At 44.6% G+C, this 21,647-nt stretch overlaps 1 protein-coding gene across 1 annotated transcript in view; it reads right to left on the bottom strand.

The window, feature by feature from the left end:
- The window catches only part of LOC135904296 (adipokinetic hormone/corazonin-related peptide receptor variant I-like), a 34,725-nt gene extending 13,960 nt beyond the window's left edge, over window positions 1-20,765 (bottom strand). Inside the window, exons 1-2 of the mRNA XM_065434926.2 lie at window positions 19,560-20,765; window positions 16,922-17,089 (exon numbers count right to left, since the gene is read on the bottom strand). Of these exons, the coding sequence (XP_065290998.1) occupies window positions 16,922-17,089; window positions 19,560-19,937 (546 nt within the window). The 5' untranslated portion in view covers window positions 19,938-20,765. The remainder of the gene's footprint in view (window positions 1-16,921; window positions 17,090-19,559) is intronic.
- Window positions 20,766-21,647: the final 882 nt, after the last annotated feature.

Genomic DNA, 21,647 nt, shown 5'->3' on the forward strand with positions numbered 1-21,647 from the left:
CCCCATTCGAGCAAGCAATCGAGCCGTTTTGAAAGCATGCCTACCGATCGGCGATCGAGTCATGGTTGCATAACGCGCCGTCGTAAACCCTAACCAGTCATTTCGTGTGGCACTATTGGTCTGTATAAGTGACGCTTACCATCGATCGCTAATGCCCCTCTCAGGCTGGCAAAACGGCGCTCATTTATCAATCTAATGTGAACTAGTCCTCGTGCCCTAATAGTATTTCTGTTTCATGAGCGTCAGAGTGTGCCGGTCCAGTCTGTAGCTTTGTTTAAGTTGGGGCCATTGCGTTGTATATAGTCTAATAACCTCCTTATCCTCATGCGGCAATCCCAGACATTATGAGCTCTTAGAGAATATAACAACTGAAGTGAAGGCGGAAAATTCCACTTTGTTTGAGCAGTGACAAAGGAATTTTCGCCAAAAGTACTTAATCAGTGCAGATATTGCGAATACTCTCTGCAGCATTCTGATCACAATTAAATTCGTCTTTAGTGCCAGAGACTTATTGGTACCAGCGCTGTGATGTGAGAGTCTATTTGCTGCACAAAACTAAGTGCAGTTACTCAATAGAACTATTTAAAAAAAATAAAATTAGGAATTGGTCAATCCATTTGTCTTACTGCAGCACAAGAAGAAAGTTCAAGAACAATAATAAGGAATCAACTACGAAGACGATCACGGTACCGCTCTCAGCTGAAGTCCTCTTTATTGTGATCTCTGCGTAATTGATACCGTCGAATAATATCTTTGTTCGGGCTAGTTGGTTAGATGCAGCAATGAGGGTCATGGTGCTTGAAGACACGGACAAGAGCGAGACAACAGGACGAGCGCCAACTTTCAACTGAGTGTTTATTTCCAGAAAAACATTCTATTTGAAGGCTGGCACACTGAAAAGGCCCAATGACCGCACATGAAAATCAGCCAGAAAACCAGACGCTGCTTCCGCATCATTCATCTCATGCTAAGCTAATGAAAAGAGCAATCGCTAACGTGTGTTTTGACAACGCGCTCCGAAAATCGCGCCCCCATAAAAAATATGTCCAAAAGCTTTGACTTACAGAAAGAGCGTCTATGCGACGCAGGTGCCATGTACTTGTTTGAGTAGCAGAAAGTCCTTTGAAGTTAAAGAAACAGAATGGTACGCGCATGAGCAGTTGCGACAATATGAAAAAGGTTGTTGTTGTACCGTATTTGCATAACTTATCACACTCAATAAAGAAACTTGGACGAAAGGTTAAAGTAGATGTAGTATTTTCTGCTCCGCAAAAACTGCTCAGGTTATGCAGTGCCACAGATCCGTTTGCCAAAAAACGCGCAGACTGTAAAAAAAAAAATCCTCATCTGGCCTTTGTTGTGTCATGCTTAAAAAATGTTGTGTAATGCCTTCCGTTATCGTGTCGGAAGATCTATATTGGGCAGTCTGAGAAGATGCATTAAAGATGGGTTAAGAGAATATAACCAAAAATGGAGCCGATACCGGTATGGTCATGTGTCTGTGCATTGCGGTAATTGTGGGTGTAAACCCTTGTTTAAGAAGTGCTCTGTTCTGTATAGAAATGTAGATAAAGTTATGCGACAGATGCTTTAATAACGAGGGCCGCTGATAATTGCATGAGTTCCCCTTCAGCTGCTTCGACTGCAAGTGAATTCGCGTTCCTGGAAGCGGCTGGAATTCATGTGTGGCGATTGGGCCTTTTCGGTTGGCGGGTCTACAAATATGGCGTTTTTCTGTAATTAAAGTCAGTTGAAAGTTGGCGCTCGTCTTGTTGTCTCGCTCTTGTCCGTGCCTTCCAACGCTATGATCCCCATTGCTGTAGAATAACAGTCGGGAATAAAGCTTGAGACTCACTCGACTACATCCTCCGAGCCCAAACTTTGCAACCGGCTTTTGCGATCACGGGCTCATCGCACTATTCGCGTAAGTGGCTGACGTCGCTACACAAGGTGTCTAGATGCAGTGAGTTTTGTGGCATGTCAGGCGGCATAGTGACAGTCATCCTCGAAAGAGTGGCCACATTTTCTTTCCGCGCCTTTCTTCTCGCCCTCCCCTCAACCCCGTCCTTTATTTGTTTTTTACCTCCGAACTTTTTCTATCTGCTCCCATAAATTTCATTGCCCGCCGACTGCAGACAGTCAGGCTCACATAATTCCACTTCTGCTGCCGCACTGCCGGCCTGGTGACACACGCTGGCAATGACCCAGGCCGGCTATTCACAGTCGACAGGTTATGGCCATAATTTATGCCGATCACCGGACTGTCATTTCAGGAAAAGAGGACAAAATGGCCTGCCCATCGTCTTGAGGAGATGGCGCCGCAATATTTCTCGTCACTTGTTTCCACTTCATTTTCTTCGCGTGACACTACGTGTTCAGACGACGCTAGCCAAATCACAAACCATTTCGGGGATTTATGACAGTGACCACGTGAATAGTTCTTGCGAGCATATCCCCACGTTCACAACGTGCATTTCAGTTGAATAAACAGTGAAAGACACGTACTCACTGCATAGCTTCAAATGTATGTTATTGCTAGCGATTATGAAACGTTCTGCCACGCGTGATTCCTCTCGAATATCCCTCTCGATTAGTCTCGTGTTGCACAATAAAGATAAAACGAAAACGTGTTGTATTTTCTTTTTTCTGAGTAAGGGGAGAGCGAATGCCACTCTCTTATCCTCATCGACAGCAGCATCATTCGTATGGTTATTTTTATGTCCAATGCAGGACGAAGGCCTCTCCCACAGCGATGTCCCATTGCTCATATCTTGCGTCAGCTGGTCCCATTCTATGCCGATACAATTCTTGTAATCATAGCAGACCTTCTGCAACATGTTACTACCGTTTCCTTACTCTTGACCAGTAGACGCAATGCTGAGACTCTACAGAGCTCTCTTTCTCGGTTTTTTAATATACAGTCTACCTGTACTGAACAACACCTGCAAGACCAATATCCGGGTTCTGCAGGCAGCACAAGCTCAAGCACTCAGAGTTTGTCTTGGTTTGCCCAGATGCACGTCAACTGAGGCAACTATTGCGATTGCTTGGGACCATCCAATGCAAACTCACATCACGGTGGAAGCCCTGCGAACGCATATCAGACATTTTGCGCGTGCCCCATATCACCACCTTGCAACACTACCTTCAGACAGGCACCAAGCATCATTCTCTAAAACTATCGTCAAGTACAACGACAAACTTCCCTCGGGCTTCACCGCTGCATCTAAACCATCGATACCCCCATTGGTGCCTTGTCAGTCCCACAGTCCATCTCAGCGTACCAGGAATCGGGAAAAAGTCTGAGCTGTCGTCGCCTGTGCTGAAACAACTGTCTCGGCTTCTTCTGCACGAGAGGTACGCGGACAGTGAACATATTTATACAGATGGTTCCACAAACATCCAGTGTTCGTCCGGTGCTGTGGTCGTCCCAGCAAGAGCTATTACCATCAGCTTTAGGACTGACTACCCAACGACTTCTACATCTGCGGAACTAGCTGCTCTTCGCGCTGCACTTTGTTTCATCAATCGGGAACCACTTCGACAATGGTCAATTTTCAGTGGCTCAAAGGAAGCCCTACAATCTGTGCTATCAGCTCTGCGTCGCGGGCCATTCGAACAGCTCGTGCTCGATATTAGATGCCTACTTCATACATCACATGAGAAAGGACATCACGTGACGTTTCAGTGGCTGCCAAGTCACTGCGGCGTCATAGGAAATGAAGACGCTGATAAAGCCGCTCGGACAGCTCTTGAAGACACACAGGAAGAGGCCATACCACTTTCACAGTCCGACGCAGCCAGCAGATTTCAAGTGCTTGCACGGGAGATCACGATCTCTATATGGTACACACCAAGCAGCCAGACCCACCACAGCAATCATCAACACGACCTGCCCTCATTGATGCATCTCTGTATGCCAACTGGACTCCGCCGAAGTGAGGCCACCCTGCTTTATCGCTTATGGCTAGGAGTGACCTTCACGAAATCCTACTGGTTTCGCATTGGAATGGCCGACAACGCTCTCTGCAATGCCTGTCTTTGCGAGGAGACGCTGGAACACATTCTGTGTGACTGTCCTGAATATAATGTTCAGAGACAGTCCATGGCGTCCGTTCTAGCGCACCTGGAGAATAGACCATTGTCAGTTGCAACCATTTTCACATATCGCCGACAGAAGACATCACAGCTGAAGGCGACGAAGGGACTACTTTGGTTTAAGAAGGATACGGGCTTGGACAAGCGGCTGTGACAGTGATGTCGTGTACCGCGCAAGAGTGGCGGACTGTAAATGACGATGTGTTTGCTGTGTTATGTGCTCTCTCTCTCTCTCTCCTCCCATCTTTCATCCCCCCAATCCCGACCCCATGTGTAGGGTAGCAAACCGGTTAGGCTAAACTGGTTAACCTCCCTGCCTTCCTTCTCCACTTTTTCCTTCCTTCCTTCCTTACTCTTGACGCCCAACCTTCTACTCTAATAATACACAACTGGCTATCTGCACTACGCATAACCTGAATTGAGCTAGATGCTCCAAAACAGAACTAAAATATCAAGTACCCGGCTTCGATGTCTAACCAAAACTGGTATCTTCCTGTCCCTTAAGGTTATGCCAATCAATTACTGCTCCATATTTCATAGCGCGGACCTGAGCTTTTCTTCAAAGTATCATCTGTATAATCCTCAATGATATCTACAATATAATTGAACTGCTGTTCATAATTTCGAGGACCTGCGCACACGCTGTAATTCTTTTTTATTCGCTGGGGTTTCCATCTCGTTGTTTCACCTTCTTCTTACTATTCTGTATGTATATAAAAGTACTTCTGCGCAGCTTCTAAAATTTCTCTATTCTTCACACTTTTCTTTAATTTCCAGGCTATTGACCATTAACTTACTCTTTGTTATATTATTCCTCAGACATGCGGGTGTTATAAATAAACTTTGCCCACTATCGAAAACCTACGTTTACCTGTTTCATTTTTTAATATATCAGTCTTCATTACGGTTCCAAAAAGAAAAAGTTCATGCATGCTTATATACATGAACTTCACGTCTTCCGTCATTTGTTGTAAGTCATCTTTGGCGTCACTGAGCTTTCTACGATATTCATCGTTTATCCTTATCCCCAACCATTGCCGATATAGTACCTTGAATGCTCTTACCAGGCATACAGTGAAGGCTGGCAAGGTCCATAAGAGCCTTAGGAAGCTTAATATTCTGATCCCCTCTAAGTACATCCCACATATAGAAAATCTAGGTTGAGAGGTTGTATTCAAAAGGAAAGGGAAAAAAAGAAAAGAAAGCAAGAAATGCTCGCTATAACATCTCTAAAAAACGAAAAAAGTAGAAAGATATTGGTTCTTCGTGTAATTTTTCTAAAAGAAATGAAAATGTAGATTTGTATAGCATGGAAATTAGCGGCGACAATTTTTTCATAAGGAAAAAAATATTACAGATTGTCCATTAGGCTGCATGAGCAAAGAAGAACGTTTTATTCTTCAGTCTGTCATAACGACTGTAAGCAAATACTTTTCACGTAAATGAGCACCTGTGCTCTTACGCAATTTTTTATCCATGGCACGTACATTCTGACTGAGCTCTCCCGGACATTCCTGACCATGGGTGCTGGCTGGGTGCTGCTGCTGTCTTACCAAGTGGCTCACACTTCTTAAAAAAATTGAATTACGTGTCCGACGCTGGGATCGAACCTCGGCCCTGCAGCGCAGCTAGCAGTCCGATTCTCTAACTATTACGCCACAATCGCACAATCGCCGGAGAAACATAAACAATTGCAAGTGTCACTAGGGTGCCAACGACAACCAGCTCTTAGGGATGATCGCCGCGTCCTGATGATCATAATTTCCATGCTATTGCGCATAACCACACCGGGCCATTGGCCAAGAAGCGGGCGGTGCATTGAATATAAATAAGAAATGCAGAAATGCGAGCCAATATAAGATTTGTCGCATAGCGTAGCACGGGTGCACGCGGCCATGTGCACGGGAGTGCGCGCCAGTTTCCGTTACGCCAAAGACGCAGGAATAAGATGGACGAAGTTGTAGCGCTTCGATACGCGCTTCACATAGGTCCCGTAATGTTCATTAGATGTGCACAATTTTAGTTTATTTTTGTGTCGGTGTTCTTTATAGGTTCTTATAGAGCTAATGAATGAAACCGTAACCAGGCTGGCTTCAGAGCAGCAATTGAAGTAGGAGGCAAGGCACCAAGGCAACCAAAAGGCCAGCTAAATTATGGTGTTTTACGTGCCAAAACCACTTTCTGATTATGAAGCATGCCGTAGGGAAGGACTCCGGAAATTTAGACCACCCAGGGTTCTTTAACGTGCACCTAAATCTAAGTACCCGGGTGTTTTCGCATTTCTCCCCCATCGAAATGCGGCCGCCGTGGCCGCGATTCGATCCCGCGACCTCGTGCTCAGCAGCCTAACACCATAGCCACTGAGCAACCACGGCGGGTGTTGGGCAAGCTCTCCTAAGTAACAAGGGACCTAATAAAGAAACGACAAAGAATTAAAGTGTCCAACTCAAGAGATAAGATAGAATTCGCGGAAATGTCAAAACTGATCAACCAGGCGAAAATAAGTGATATTCGAAACTAACGTGAGAAACACTGAAGAAGCTGTAAAAAGTGGACGCAGCCTGAAATCAGTGAGAAAAAAAAAACTTGGCATAGGACAAGCCAAGATGTATACAGTGAAAGATAAGCAGGGTAATATTATCAGCAATCGAAGATATAGTAAAAGAGGCGGAAGAATTCTATACTGACCTGTACAATACCCAGAGCAGTCAGGGTACCTCCATTAGAAGCAGTAATGAACAGAATATAGAAACTCCTCCTATAACTAGCGATGAGGTCAGAAAGGCCTTACAAAATATAAAACGAGGAAGAGCGGCAGGAGAAGATGGAATAACAGTCGATATAATCCAAGATGGAGGACACATAATGCTTGTAAATCTGGTGGCTCTTTCTACGAAGTGTCTGTCGACTGCAAGGGTCCCAGAAAACTGCAAGAATACAAACATTATAATGATCCACAAAAAGGGAGACGTTAAAGAATTGAAAAATTATAGGCCCATTATCTTACTTCCAGTATTATATAAAGTATTTACCAAAATAATCTCCAATAAATGAAGGGCAACACTGGACTTTAGTCAACCAAGGGAACATGCTGGCTTCAGGAAAGCATACTCTACAATGGATCACATCCAAGTCATTAATCAGGTTATCGAGAAATCCGCAGAGTACAATAAGCCTCTCTATATATGACTTTCAGAGATTACGAAAAGGCATTTCATTCAGTAGCGATACCAGCAGTCATAAAGGCATTACGAAATCAAGGAGTACAGAACGCTTACGAAATAGCCCGGAAAATATCTACAGAGGTTCTACAGCTACCTTAATTCTACACAAGAAAAGCAGGAAGATACCTATAAAGAAAGGGATCAGACAGGGAGACAAAATCTCTCCAATGCTATTCACTGCGTGCTTGGAAGTATTCAAGCTATTAAACTGGGAAGGCTTAGGAGTAAGGATCTATGGCGAATATCTCGGCAACCTTCGGTTTGCCGGTAACATTGTTCTATTCAGCCACGCTGCAGACGAGTTACAACAAATGATTGAGGACCTTAAAAGAAATAGTGTAAGAGTAGGGTTGAAGATCAAAATGCAGAAGACAAAGATAGTGATGAAAAGCCGGGCAAAGGAGCAAGAGTTCAGGATCACCCGTCAGCCTGTCTGTGAAGGAGTACGTTTACCTAGGTCAACTAATAACAGGGAACCCTAATCATGAGAAGGAAATTCATAGAAGAATAAAAATGGGTTGGATCGCATACGGCAGACGTTGTTAGCTCCTGTCTGGACGCTTACCATAATCATTGAAAAGGAAGGTGCGCAATCAGTGCATTTTGCCAGTGCTGACATATGGAGCAGAGACTTGGAGACTGACAAAGACGGTTGAGAAAAAAATTAAGGGCCGCGCAAAGAGCGGTGGAACGAAGATTGCTAGGCATAACGTTAAGAGACAGAAAGAGAGTGGTTTGGATCAGAGAGCAAACGAGTATAGACGATATTCTAATTGACATCAAGAGAAAAGATTGGAGCTAGGAATGTCATGTAATGCGCCGATTAGATAACTGTTGGACCATTAGGGTTACAGAATAGGTTCCAAGAGAAGGGAAACGCAGTCGAGGACGGCGGAAGACTAGGTGGAGCGATGAAATTAGGAAATTCGCGGGCACTAGTTGGAATCGGTTTGCGCAGGACAGGGGTAATTGGAGATCGCAGGATGAGGCCTTCGTCGTGCAGTGCGCATAAAACAGGCTCGCTATTATTATTATTATTATTATTATTATTATTATTATTATTATTATTATTATTATTATTATTATTATTATTATTATTATTATTATTATTATTATTATTATTATTATTATTATTATTATTATTATTATTATTATTATTATTTCTGGCAGATTTCCGTAAAGGAAACACTGCTTCGACAGTATTGTAGGAGTATTGTACGTGTATTGTAGGAGTACATCAAAGTCCCACATTACCTCCATATTTCGTAAAAACACAAACTTTTTTTAGTCTTCCCGCGTACAATAAGAGACTACAATGTCAGCACACTTACCACATCTCTAGAAAAATTAACATTCGAAGTTTACTTGCTTTCTTTTTGTTTTGGTATTGTACACTTATCGTATTTGTTATTTTGAGGCGTTCTTCGTATTTTTGTTACCATTGTGCCCTCCGAACTTGGACCTCTAGTCTGTATACTTATTTAAATAAAATAAATAAAAACAGGTTATAGTAGAATATTACTTTAAATATCTTCTGGCCTATACTCGTCGCCCAAAGTTGACCGGTATGAAATATTTCCAGCAGAATAAAGCAAGGACACGTTGAGCATTTAAAACGACGAGGTTTCCGAGCTCAGGCGTCATCGGAAGTGAGCCCGGTTAGACCTTGTTCGCACTGCATGCGAACCGTGTTTTATGAAAGCCTCCGTATTTTGTTTGCGACTGTCGCTCCCGCAAAAAGCAGCTGTGGCTGATGGACGTCAGGGCCACAAGCGCCAAACCCACCGCGGTGGCTTAACGGCTGTGGTGTTGCGCTGCTATGCACGAGTTCGCGGGATCGAATTCCAGCCGCGGCGGCAGCGTTTCGATGGGAACGAAATGCAAAAGCGCCCGTTTTCCGTCTGCGGATCAAGAGCATGTCGCCTACGACCGTGTCCCTGTCACCAGATGGCGTGCACCTATGGGTGTGCATCCAGCGGTTCAAGCTGTGTAGCTAGAGTTCCCCCTCTTTTGTCTCCTCTCCTTCGCTGTTCTTGCTGCCCTTTCTGCACGCCCATTTGAGTGCGGGTGGAACGGCGCAGTGTAGAAATGGCGTATTCCGTTTGGCTTACAAACTCTTCGAACTCTGCACTTCAGAACGCTGCACCACAGTCTGACACCAGGCAGATGTGCAAGCCAAAACGGGCAAATACGCCTCCCAAGATCTCAATGGTTTATGCACTTATTTATGAATTTGTGTATTTATTTATTTACTTATTTATTTATTTGTTCACCTATTTTTTATTTATTTACTTGTGTATTTATTCACTTGTTTCTTTGTTTGTTTGTTTGTGAGACCCTCAAGGTACATAGTTTTCTGCGCGATGGGAGCACGTTAAAGATCCCCCGGTGATCAAAATTAATCCGGAGTCACCCACTACGGCATGCCTCACAATCAAATGGTGGTTTTGGCAAGTAAAACCCCATCATTCATTCATTCATTCATTCATTCATTCATTCATTCATTCATTCATTCATTCGTTCATTCATTCATTCATTCCACAAGCGCCAAGTGCGACACGGTCAATGACGCGAGTGCCGCTATTTCGACAGGACGTTATCACGCCCCGTGGTGACGGCGCCACACAATGGCTCGCTGTTTGCAGTACGTGCGCACTCCCGCTTGCAGGCTTGTCGGGCCGTCCCGACGGAAAGCCGTTCGCCGACAGCGGCAACCACACGACTGCGGAACGCGGCTCCTAATCCTGCCGTCGCTCCGCGTCCGTCGCCGTGTATACGGATGCTCGAGTTGTGAGCAGTGGGTCTGTGTCTGAGAGATAGCAAAAGCCGTGCGGCGCATTGGTGCTAGGAAATCGCTCGCGCTGGCGAAGATGTTTCTTCCAGCGGCCAAGTGATTGTCAAGTCATAACACCCTCTTTGAACGTTACTAGTATAAGCTTGGTACATTTTCAGGGCCGAGTATGCGGAAGTTAATTTGCGTCAATGTGTTCGCAGAATGAATCTTGTTTTGAATAAGAAATATCTGGACAAGATAAATGTATATACTTTGCACAAAAAATTCTTTTTTAGGTAATAGCTTACATAATAGCATGACAACTATCGATAATTCTACAAACAGATTTCAAGCGAATGAACCACGATGCCTTTTTCGGCTGATTCACAAATTTATTTCTTCTATTAAAACATTTACGATATGCTTCCTACAGTTCACTAAACAGAGGCAAAAGTGAATCCTTCGCAGTTATCCAATTTCGGCGCATCAAACTGTGAGTGGATAATATTGCCCACTCTTACATTTGAACCGCGTGCATGTGTAACTCTACACAACGTCTACATGGCATCTTGTGTAATCGCTGATTCAAGAACGTTACAGGCGATAATCGTGCTGTATTAGTAACTTTATGTAAGAATGCAGCGGAGGCTCTCAGATCGGCTATATATGCGTTCTTCTGTCACGCTATAAGAAAATGGGTAGATACTGTCATCAGCGGCGCACATAACTAGTGTAGCCGGTTCCCGCCTATTGAGCAAAGCCATGCCGAGCGGGGTTTGGCCGTCGGTGCGAACCGGCTGTTGCACAATCGATCATGCTGAGCGTGAGCCTGTAAGAGCGCTCGGATCAGACGCTTGTGTTTCCTTATTGCTTCAACCACGCCCATAGGCGGCAAGTTTTCATCTTTTCCGGGGAATGAGGGAGGGGGAGGGGCGGGGGGGAAGGGCTTTCCGAATGTCCACGTTTTTGTGTATATTCATGTATCTTGCACTTGAAGAAACTTCGTGCGACCTCGGAGAATTGTTCATTCAAATGACGGCCTTATCCTTATATGAGAATTTACACGACCTAATAGTAGGCGACAGTTCAATTACACAGCCTGAGTCCTCTCCCACCTCCAAGATTCTGGCGACTCTCGGTGGCGTAATCTTCCTTCGTGTGATTGTCGTATATACATCTATATCACTAATGCTCTTTCGCCTTTCCGGCGAAACTGCAGCCTCTCTGTGTTCTTTTTTTTTTCTTATTCTTCTGCCAGTCCGAGTAAAGCGCTCCTGTGCATGACTGCTGTTGATTCTCATTTCAAGTGAATCCAGCTTGGCCTCATTTCGGTTACTGAGTGAATTATACAGGGATCCCCAACTATCATGCATCAAGACAAAAAAAAACAGAAAGAAAGAGCAGTTGCGCTACTTGAAGAAAAGCTAGTGCATATTGTTTCCAGTACAGTGGAGCAGCCGCCAGTAATTCTTTCGTTCTTGAAATTTAATTCGACAATTGCAATTATTCTCTAATTCAAGAAGTACTGTCCTAATTAATAAAATGTCTTTGAGGCATTTGTAGCCACCCCCCCGCCCTTGAATGACATCTAACTGCTGTGTTTTCAGCGACGTACTAATTGCGTGCAATTTTTTTTCCCGACTGGCAAACAAACCTCATGAAATATGAAAAATGCCACGTGACTGCACTCCCACCCACATCGTAAAGCAGCGCTTTTAAATAAACTGATTGAAAGCAGCTGCATTGACTGTCGCAAACCCGAAGAGACAGTCCATCACCTTGATAATGGTACCGAAGGAGCACCAACAGCAGGTTTAGCGGCTTCGCAGCAATTCGTTCCTCTAATTTCTACGTCACACTTATTATCTGTTTCTCGAGGCCGACTGATCACATTGATAACAACAGCCCCTTAATAACGCGGCCGAAGTGCAGCTCTGTTCACGCACGAAATGTGAAAAGCAATGGAATAGGCCTAGAATGTTTCAAAGAGCCGGTTTTTCTCCCAGCGCGTCGAAAGAGCGCGCGCGCAGCTATATTTCGCGCCAGAAACTTGCTTCGGACCAAAGCCAAATTAAAGTGACTGTATTATTTTTCATTAGAGTGTATACTTGATGCAAAAACAGGCTCGTGCCAAAAAATAAAAGCGAAATAAACAGACCGAGAAGCGACTCTCGTGTAGAGAAAACGCAATACCGGTGTGTTCAAGAAAGTAAATGTACCCTTTCTAAATGAGCCGAATTGGCAATGGGGACGCCTGCACAAAAAAAGGATACATTAGATTTCAGTGTGCCCTTATCATCTATGAATTCGTAAGTGTCGTTCAACACCAGCTGCTGCCTAGAGGTCGTGTTCGAATAGGTTTCCTTCCGCAGCTAGGCTGTACTGAGCCCGTTTTATCACATCTTGAGTGGCTTTCGTGATCAACGATGCCCGAATTCTACGGCAACCACCCGTTATCCTAGTTTTGAGCTATCTCACGTCCATCTCAATCATGTAAGAACGATCTTTCATATAACTCCAAAGAAAGAAATCCAGTGAAGAGAGGTCAGGTGAGCTAGCCGGCCAATTTACAGGCCCGTGCCTTCCAATCTATTGCGCATGAAAAGTTTCATGCAGCCAGTTTCGTGCTCGGCTGCTGCTGTGCGCAGGTGCCCCATCTTGTTGATACCACAGAAGTGAAAGATGTGACAGCAGGACTGCGCTGAGAAACTCATCCACAACTCCTTCAAGGATTTCGTTCACGTAACGCTGTTCAGTTCAGTGTTGGATCGAAGAAGATGGGACCGATTATAGCACCGGCGTAAATTCCGCACCCCACATTGAATGACCACTGGTACTGGCGCCGATTGCGCTTTACCCAGTGTGCATTGTAGTCACTCAAATAATGGTCTGATCAAGTCCGATAAAGTTGTTAAGGTCAGGTAAGGGTTGATACGGGTGGGATCTTGTCCGATAAGATTCATAAGAGCAGATAAACGTTGATAAGAGCATAACGACCGATAAGTGTCCAGGGGTGGTTGATAAGGGCCGGATTGAGTCCGATAAGGTTGATAGCAATCGATAAAGGTTGACAAAAGTCTATAAGGTTGGATCAAGTCCGATCAGGTTGATAACGACCTGTAAAGGATAACAAGGGTTTATACTTGTCGGACCAAGAGCCAAAACAGACTACAAGGCCAATAAAGCATAGATTTAATGAATCAGACTATTACTTAGTCAATCGCGGTGAACAGCATACGTCGCGTAGTATGCTTGGAGTTGAGCATCTGGCAAAATCCTTGCGCATACTTAGACAACTCCAGTGTAGTTCCTCTGTATTTCTTTCCGAAATTGTACAAGCACCGGGCTGCTGTGATCGACGGCAAAGGTTCTATTCTACCATCAGTCACATTATTTTCTTTTTATAAACCGAGTCGAGAAAGGAACCTACCACTACCTCCTACCTGTCACATACTGTCAAGAGGGAAGCAAAAAATGCTTCGCATTAACAAAATAATGAAATTTCTTGAAAACTGGGAATATTTATTTATTTATTTATTTATTTATTTATTTATTTATTTATTTATTTATTTATTTATTTACCCTCAGGGCCTTTCGGCATTAGAGAGGAGAGTGGGTTAAACAAGAAATAGGGAGCAGATATATCACGAGCTTATACGCTTCATTTGCTAATTATAGAATGTTAGCTGAATATGTGATAAATACAGTAATAGACCATGGTATATATAAGTAAGATTAAAAAGAAAGCAGCCAACACTAGTTCGCACAAATGCACGCAATTATACAGTGTTAGCTGGCGCTTTTCAAGAATGTTCATTGTTATTAACGGAAACAATATCAGAGGGAAGTTCATTCCAATCTTTTGATGTAGGTGGCAAAAATGAAGGTAAAAAATATGTCGTTTTACATGCACTAATTCTAACTTTAGGCTGATGATCAGTATGGTAAGATAAGTAATGTGGTCGCGGCATGAATTTCAGATGAAGAGTGGGGTGTTGATGCAGCTTATTAAAAATGAAAGGCGAGAAATCCTTCGACGTGCTGCCAGCGGCTGAAGACCCAGATTTGATTTCATTGAAGATACGCTCGAAGCATGGTTGTTATCCAAAGAATGAACCGAGTTGCATTGTTTCGGATTAGTTCAAGGGAATGAATGTATTAGGTCTTCGTTGACGGGGTCCCATACAGCTGCAGCGCATTCTAATTTTGACCGTAACAGGCTTTTATAAAGCAGTAATTTTAAAGGAGATGGAGCACGATGAAAGTTACGGCATAAGTATCCCAGCAAGCGGTTGTTTTGGTTACTTTTGTATCCAACGTGATGATACCACGTTAATTTAGATGTTATATGCGCGCCTAAGTACTTATATGAGTACTTATTTGAGTACTTATACGAGTACTTCTTTAGTTACTAGTAGGCAGACCGGGATAATATACAGTAATTGTAGAAGAACACAAATATTGGTACACACTCCGTTAAAGTACTAATAGATTTAAAGGTGACGCACTGACCGACCACACGCTGCTTATGTAGGACCTGACCCTGTGCACTATTGCGTATATTATGGCGGGAGTGACGGGAAGATATTATTCCGCGCAACGAATTATCCCAATAAACAGAAATACCAACCTTGCGTCTGCGAACATCGGTATTCATCGTGCCCTCCCGCAGTCCCGAAATTGTCCTTCGAACCTATACTCATTTCTCTACCTACTAACAGCAGCTATAAATGTTACGTGAAACGCGCTGTCTATATTTCACACGCTTCCGAAACTATGCACAGATGTGGAAGTCGTTGCACATTTATTTCTTCGTTACTTCCACAGTGATGGCTTGACATTCCAAGGCGTGGCTGCGTTGAACCAATAAGACAAGCCAGCAAAACTCAGGACCATATCCTTATGCTCCAATGCCGCACTTTGTAAATGGTACAAGAACAAACAAGTTCTGTCGTGAATAACATAGCTTCAGTTTTGCGCTCTGGGTTCGCAATGCTGACACTGCTCTTCACTACATTGCAGAGCGATAAAACACACTCGCATCAGAGCAACTTTTTCTCGACCAAGTTGCTTCATACTTGGAGGCAGACATATTGCGCAAGAACACGAAAAAGTGACGCATAAGACTACAGGACGACGGCCTTCATCGTGTAGTTTTATGCGCCACTTCTTGACTTCTCGATTTTCCGTGTATTCGCCGCGAGTCGAACTAGACGTAGCGGCACCATCGCCGCGTTAATGTCTATAGGCGGTTGACGGCGCGCATTGAAATCTACCGGGCGGCGTTCCGCTGTGAACGATCTAGCTCGATTTTCTAGTAATGATACAGCTGACTACAGTGAACCGATCTTTATATTGCCCTCCAATCCCCCTTTTTTTTCGCCAAATGCGCAGAACTTTCTATATACTTGATAGAGGCGCAAACTTTCATTGAATGGGGGACTGGCAGTCAGCCACGCCGAATAGGTTTCGCACTTTCTTGGGGCTCTTTAAGTATGTTTCACTTGCGTTCCGCCAACTTTGTTAATATCGTTAAGCAAGTTAATACCGCATTACCCTGGGAAACTTTCAGTGCTTTAAATGGTCTGTATTCCTGCACAACGAAGGTAAAGTAGAAAGTCGCACTCTACATGTGTGCATATAACTCCATTTATTATTTAACGTGATAGTGTTAAGAGCCCTGTGTCGCAAGAAATCCGGTGTCGACGTCTGCGGAGTTGTCCGTGAGCGAAATTTTCCGTAAGTATTTAGATATATGCTTATGCCACGCCTTGCTGTATGGCATGCGGTATATGCGGGTTATAATGCCACATCATTCTATCATTAAAGTTGCTCATACCTTGTCTTACAATGTTGACAAAATTATTCCTCGGAATTTTGAGAATGACAGCCCACAAACAAATCTCGCGAAACAAAACAGCGAATGCCATTGCCTTGTATGTTAACTCTTCTCAGACTTAAATATTAATAGTCCGAAACAATAACGGAAACCTGAAAATTAGCCAAATTTCTGGCGTGACTGTGCACTACCTCCGGGATCAGCCCACGCAAGAGGCCGCGTTATTACCATAAAGCAGTCGCGCTTCTCTCGCACTCTTAAAGGCAAAGCTCAAGCATCCTCCTTTTTTCATGCTATTCGTTGTGAATTGCAAACATTTAAAAAACTGATCATTTTAAACAATGTAGGAAGCTAAGGTCCCTCTGAGTGACAGTACGCTAGTAGGATCATCAGCTTGCTTCAGATCAGATTATTTTTATCGCTCTTGCACGGTTTTGCCCACGACAGGGTTGCGACAACTTCGTAATTACTTAAGGAGCTAAAATCATTATGTTATGTTTATTTCATCTAATTGTGACCACTCTCTTATGTCCGGCTAACAATGACACAATGGAAAGAGAAATGAGAATATATAATATCCACCTTTCGACTCAGTGTTCTGACGTACTGCGTCTAGAGAGTTCCCCGTCACGCATGAATCCTCATATCTTACTCTATTTTAGCTTTCATACTGTAGCAGCCTATCTATGTACAAAAGCATACGACTTAATTGCGTGGCAAAGTGAATTCACTGCAGTGGCATCACAACCACATCATAAATGAACACCTCTGGTCACGTAACCACTAAGCGAGAGCCTTGCAATTATCGCAATTATCATATTGGATTTGTAATAATATAAATTGTGTGGCGCGGTATGAAGTGAGTGCATGCCTGCGACACTTTTTTTCCACGGCTGAGTGATGTTCACGCCGCCCTCCTTCCTTCTTTTTTTTTTTTCGCTGAGAAAACAGAATGTGAACGAGCGTGAAGACGGTGCCGAACGTCACCTGCGGCAGGCTGCAGGCCATGCTGATGTACCACGCCGCGGCCAGCATGAACTTTCCTCGCCTGCGGGCGTCGTGCACCCTCAGCGGGTGCAGCACGGCGAAGTACCGGTCCGCGCTGATGCACACCAGCACCATGGACGACAGGTACGGGCCGAACGCACGAAGAACCTGCGTACGCAGAACGCCAAGGCGCACTCGCGCGTGTGTCTGCGCGCCACGCCTCCCCTGTGGCGCTAGCAAGGGAACGTATTTCTGGGGTGTTCTAGAAGCCGCGCCACTGACACGCTTAGGCTGCATGACGCCCAAGCCGAAACCGTGGACATGGTGCACTTGCAACTGAAGTTGATTGATTGATTGATTGATTGATTGATTGATTGATTGATTGATTGATTGATTGATTGATTGATTGATTGATTGATTGATTGATTGATTGATTGATTGATTGATTGATTGATTGATTGATTGATTGATTGATATGCCACTGTGGAGTGTACCGAATTTGGGCCTTACGAAGTTCTTTAACGCGCACCTACATACAACTGCACGGGGGTTTTTGCATTCAGCTCCTCTCGAAAGGCGGATGCTGTCAGGAATAAGACTCACGTCCTCGTGAGGCTATAGTGATAGAACACGGCCTCGTTATCCACAGCAACGCGCCATGCCCGTTGCAGGTGTTTGCGTCTGACTTAAATAGTGACACTTAAAGCTTGTCGATGGAGCAGTTTCATTATATGCAAGGAAACGCTGCCTACGTAATAAGGTAAGATCTGCGAATAAGCAACTACGAACGCTTCACGTGAGCATGGTGAGACCCTGGAATTCAGTGGCTGGCACTATTCGCTCCAGTACGACACCGATACAAGGAATAATGCATAAAGAAGAAAAAGAAAAGAAATGCGTGGCACAAGTGAACGAGTACGATATGACACAGTTCTGGGCCCGCATTCACAAAAGCTCCTACGCTGGAATGGTCTGCAAGAGAAAATTCCACCCAATCCTGATACTGGACGTATTATTAAGGAAGATGATCGGCCAATGGCAAAAACACTCATGGGCCAAAAGTTACGTGAATTCGGACCCGGCCCTTTTAAGTAAAATGATGCGATTTTGTTGAAGCCCTCTCCCGGAGCGTTAAATGTTTTTCTTTCCACATTGAGTAGTTTCAGTAGGTACAGCTCTTTAAAACATAACTTTGTAACAGAAAATATGTGTTACATGCTTCCTTCAACCATCTAATAAATACAACGTGCAACAATTTGCCGATGCCGCGTTTAGGTTGCTGACGAGGAATTTCTTCAGCAAATAGACTGAGGCGCTGTTCGACTGCGTAAGTGGCAGTAAAAGGCGGGTATCTGCACACTTAAGGCGCTGGCTCCCGGATAGTGATGCCTTTCGGTAGCAGCAGAGAGCGTGCCAGCTGACGGCAGCGTTTCTTCTTTCAGACCAGTCTAATGCTTCGATAATAAGAAAGCGATTCCAGCATAAGCTGAAGCACATTCTATATACGGTGGTTTTCCATCAGTGAATGTGGTATAAGAAGCACATGTTCCCAAGACAAGAATCCCTTTACAATAAAACACCTCTGAGTGATCATACTTAAGAAAAAACAGTTTTCTTTTTTTTTTGCTCGATTACCAGCAAACTCATTACCAACACCATGTTCACTTTTATTACTTGCAACGGCGCTTCAAGCGCCAATCCTGTAGATTTGGCTGATGCCGGCTAAGCTTACTAGTGATCAGCTTACAGTGATACGCAATCAATGTCATTTGAGAAAAAGCAGCATCTAACAGTTGAAAGTTTAATAGATGCAGGGACTACAAAAAGGAAGTCCGGTTAACTAATGTTAATCTGTTTGGTCATCTTGCAGACATTAGATGCAATTAATAGTACAAAAGATGAAGACAAAAGAGAAAACATGTAAGTGCTTCCACTCTTCACGTTATCATTATAGTCATCACCATCATTATCATCACCACTCGCCTTTATGATCGCTGCTATGGCATTCTTAACAAAGAAACCCTTTTGTATGAGTGCTACATTATTGGCGATCTCCTAACCCTGATGTACTTCAAGTACACCTTTCTCAGATATCTGAATGTTGCACCGTGCTGACAAAATGCCAAAGACAGTAAAGACAAAATAAAGTAACAAGACCGCTACAATTCATCGACGGGAACGCTGGGGTGTGAACCCTATATACTTCTTGGGCCTTTCAACAATGATTCCTGCTGTGTACTTGGAGTATAGCAATATCGTTGATAACGAGGGCCGAAAATGAAATGAGATTACACTGCACCATTTAGTAACCGACAAAACGGCGGCACATACACACGCAACGAAACAAATCTTTCGTGCCACTTCATTAGAGATTCTTAAATTATGTAAATAATGTACACAAGCTGATTCCATAAAGTTATATTTTTGGTGGATTCCAGGTAATTTCTATAAGAGGAACCATTGCAGAGAAAAGCATAAAACAGCACGATCTCAGTCATGTTCCCGTGCTTTTTGTCGCATGGCTTTTTTTATGTTATTTTTTAGCGCCTGCTGTTATATGCCAATCGGCCTAACGATAACTTCTGCTTTACTCGTAGCTTGAGATTTTGTTGTTAAGACATGGCACCGGTGCACTAACCTGCATGATCTTGCACATAGCGTTGCCCGCCACCCAGCGCACCGTGAGGCGCCAGGCTACCTCGAGAGGAATCATGACGAAGGTGACGATCAGGTCCGCCACAGCCAGGTGCAACATCATCAACTTGATGCGAGACTTGCGCGCCCGTTTGCCAAGCAGACTCAAGAAGACAGGCACGTTTCCGGCTGCTGCGGCCACGAACAGCAGCACGTACACGATCACCTGAACCAGCGACTTGCGCGTGAACGTCAACTCTTCCGGGAGCGCCGACGTTGCGCCACTAGCGTCCAGCACCACCGTCGACGACGTGGCATTGTGCACCGTATAAAGCGGCGGCGAGAGGAGCTCGTGGTTCGGAGGCGTGTCAATCAAAACCATCGTAATTGGCACTAGTTGGCCCGTCCAAAGCAGTCGGCATGGAAAACAGCGACAGTTCCGTCTGCGAGAACGGTTTCCCCACTCAAACTCCACGTCATTTTGCTGCACATGGAGCAACTTTTAATCGTTCGGCTTTCCGGATCTATAGCGAGAACCAGCAGAATGTAGCTGATAGCTCCAATCTGAAAATTCTTTTTTCAATGCTCCTAATAGCTTAGACGGTCCATCGTTGCCATTTATGTCCTTTGCTTTTGAGAACTCTCCATTTAATTCAAAGGGGAGTAGTTTCCACTCGTCGGTTAAGTACAAAAAAGTACTTAACACTTCGAAGTAGCTGTTGTGCCAGCATCAAGCAGCGGCCGCCTTCGAAGTGTTCTGACGTCGTCAGGAGGGCGGAAAAGAAACAGTTTGGTTGCGAAGAATAATAGCCACGTATCCATGGAGGCTGCAGTTCTTCTCCAGCGAGTAAAGTCACGTTCATTCACTAACTGGGCGCACACTTCCGACTATAGTGTTCACATCGAAAGCAGACAGTTTAACTCCAGAATTCCGAGAATACCACGCGATCGTTGGCAAATGCGACATTCCCCGGTGTATCACAGTGAATTCTGTGCCATCTTCACACAAAGATATTTTCGCGTTTCGCTGAACTATCACTACTTACTTCGAAACCTTGCCCGTGCAGCAGTCTACGTCGACGGTTTCATGATAATGTTAAACCGAGACATCACGAGGCCGATAGACTCTGCGCCGCTTTGCGCAAGGCGCACCATAGAGCGGCAAATGAATGGCCCGCTCCTCGGCCACAAACGCTCATCCTGCGTTGTCTTCTCCGCTACGAATGAGCGCAAAGCTACGAGCGCATTGTGCGCCGCGCGGATCGCGCGCCGAGGAGACGGAGAAGTGGCGCAGCTGACCGTCGATTGGGTGCGTCGCGATGTTCGCGCCGCCAATAGGAGCCGTGCGCGCTTGATTTCAAGTGGCCCGTTGCGTCCTTCGGAAGTTGCGATCACAACTGAAGGCGACGAAGCCTAGGACTAAAGCAATCGCATCGTGCTTTTATTGGTGTAACGAGCTGTGACACAACCCACCCCAGGTATTCAAGAATATTGAGCAGGAGAACAATGCAAGGCCCAGAACTGTGCCAAGGGCTGACTTTGACAAGGTTGACGATGTTTGACTAGGTTTGACGAGGTTGATAACAAAAGTTGACGCAGTAACAAAATTAAAGTGCTTGAACAGACGAGAAGGGCGGACGCAACACGAGTGCTCGTTGCTATTAGCGCAAAAATTCTGTCCTCCTCCTTCGTCCTCATCTTTTCAAGCGTTCTAAATTCGTTATCATGCAGAATTGTGCGGGCTAGAAGTCTGGGGAATCTTTGAATTGGTTCGAACTGAATCTTCATTTTCATGGGTTGTACGTGAAGGATGGCTGGAGCGAAAGCTGCACTGGAGCAGCTGGCCCAGCTCCCAGTATATTTATCTCCATTACATGTTGTGGCAAGTGTACATGACGGGTCGTGGTTTGTAACAGCTAATTTCCTTTTCCATTCTTTTCGAGATTCATCATTGGCTCGAACATCATTCGCACGCCGCCGCGTCACCATTATCCCTGGTATCGGCCACACGGCGCTCCGCGTGATCGGAAAAGAAGGAATAAAAATTAAGTGGGGCGTTGCAAATTCCCGATGAGCCTTTCCTAAAAGTGCT

Source organism: Dermacentor albipictus, chromosome 1, assembly GCF_038994185.2.
Source record: "Dermacentor albipictus isolate Rhodes 1998 colony chromosome 1, USDA_Dalb.pri_finalv2, whole genome shotgun sequence".
Taxonomy (NCBI): Eukaryota; Metazoa; Arthropoda; class Arachnida; order Ixodida; family Ixodidae; genus Dermacentor; species Dermacentor albipictus.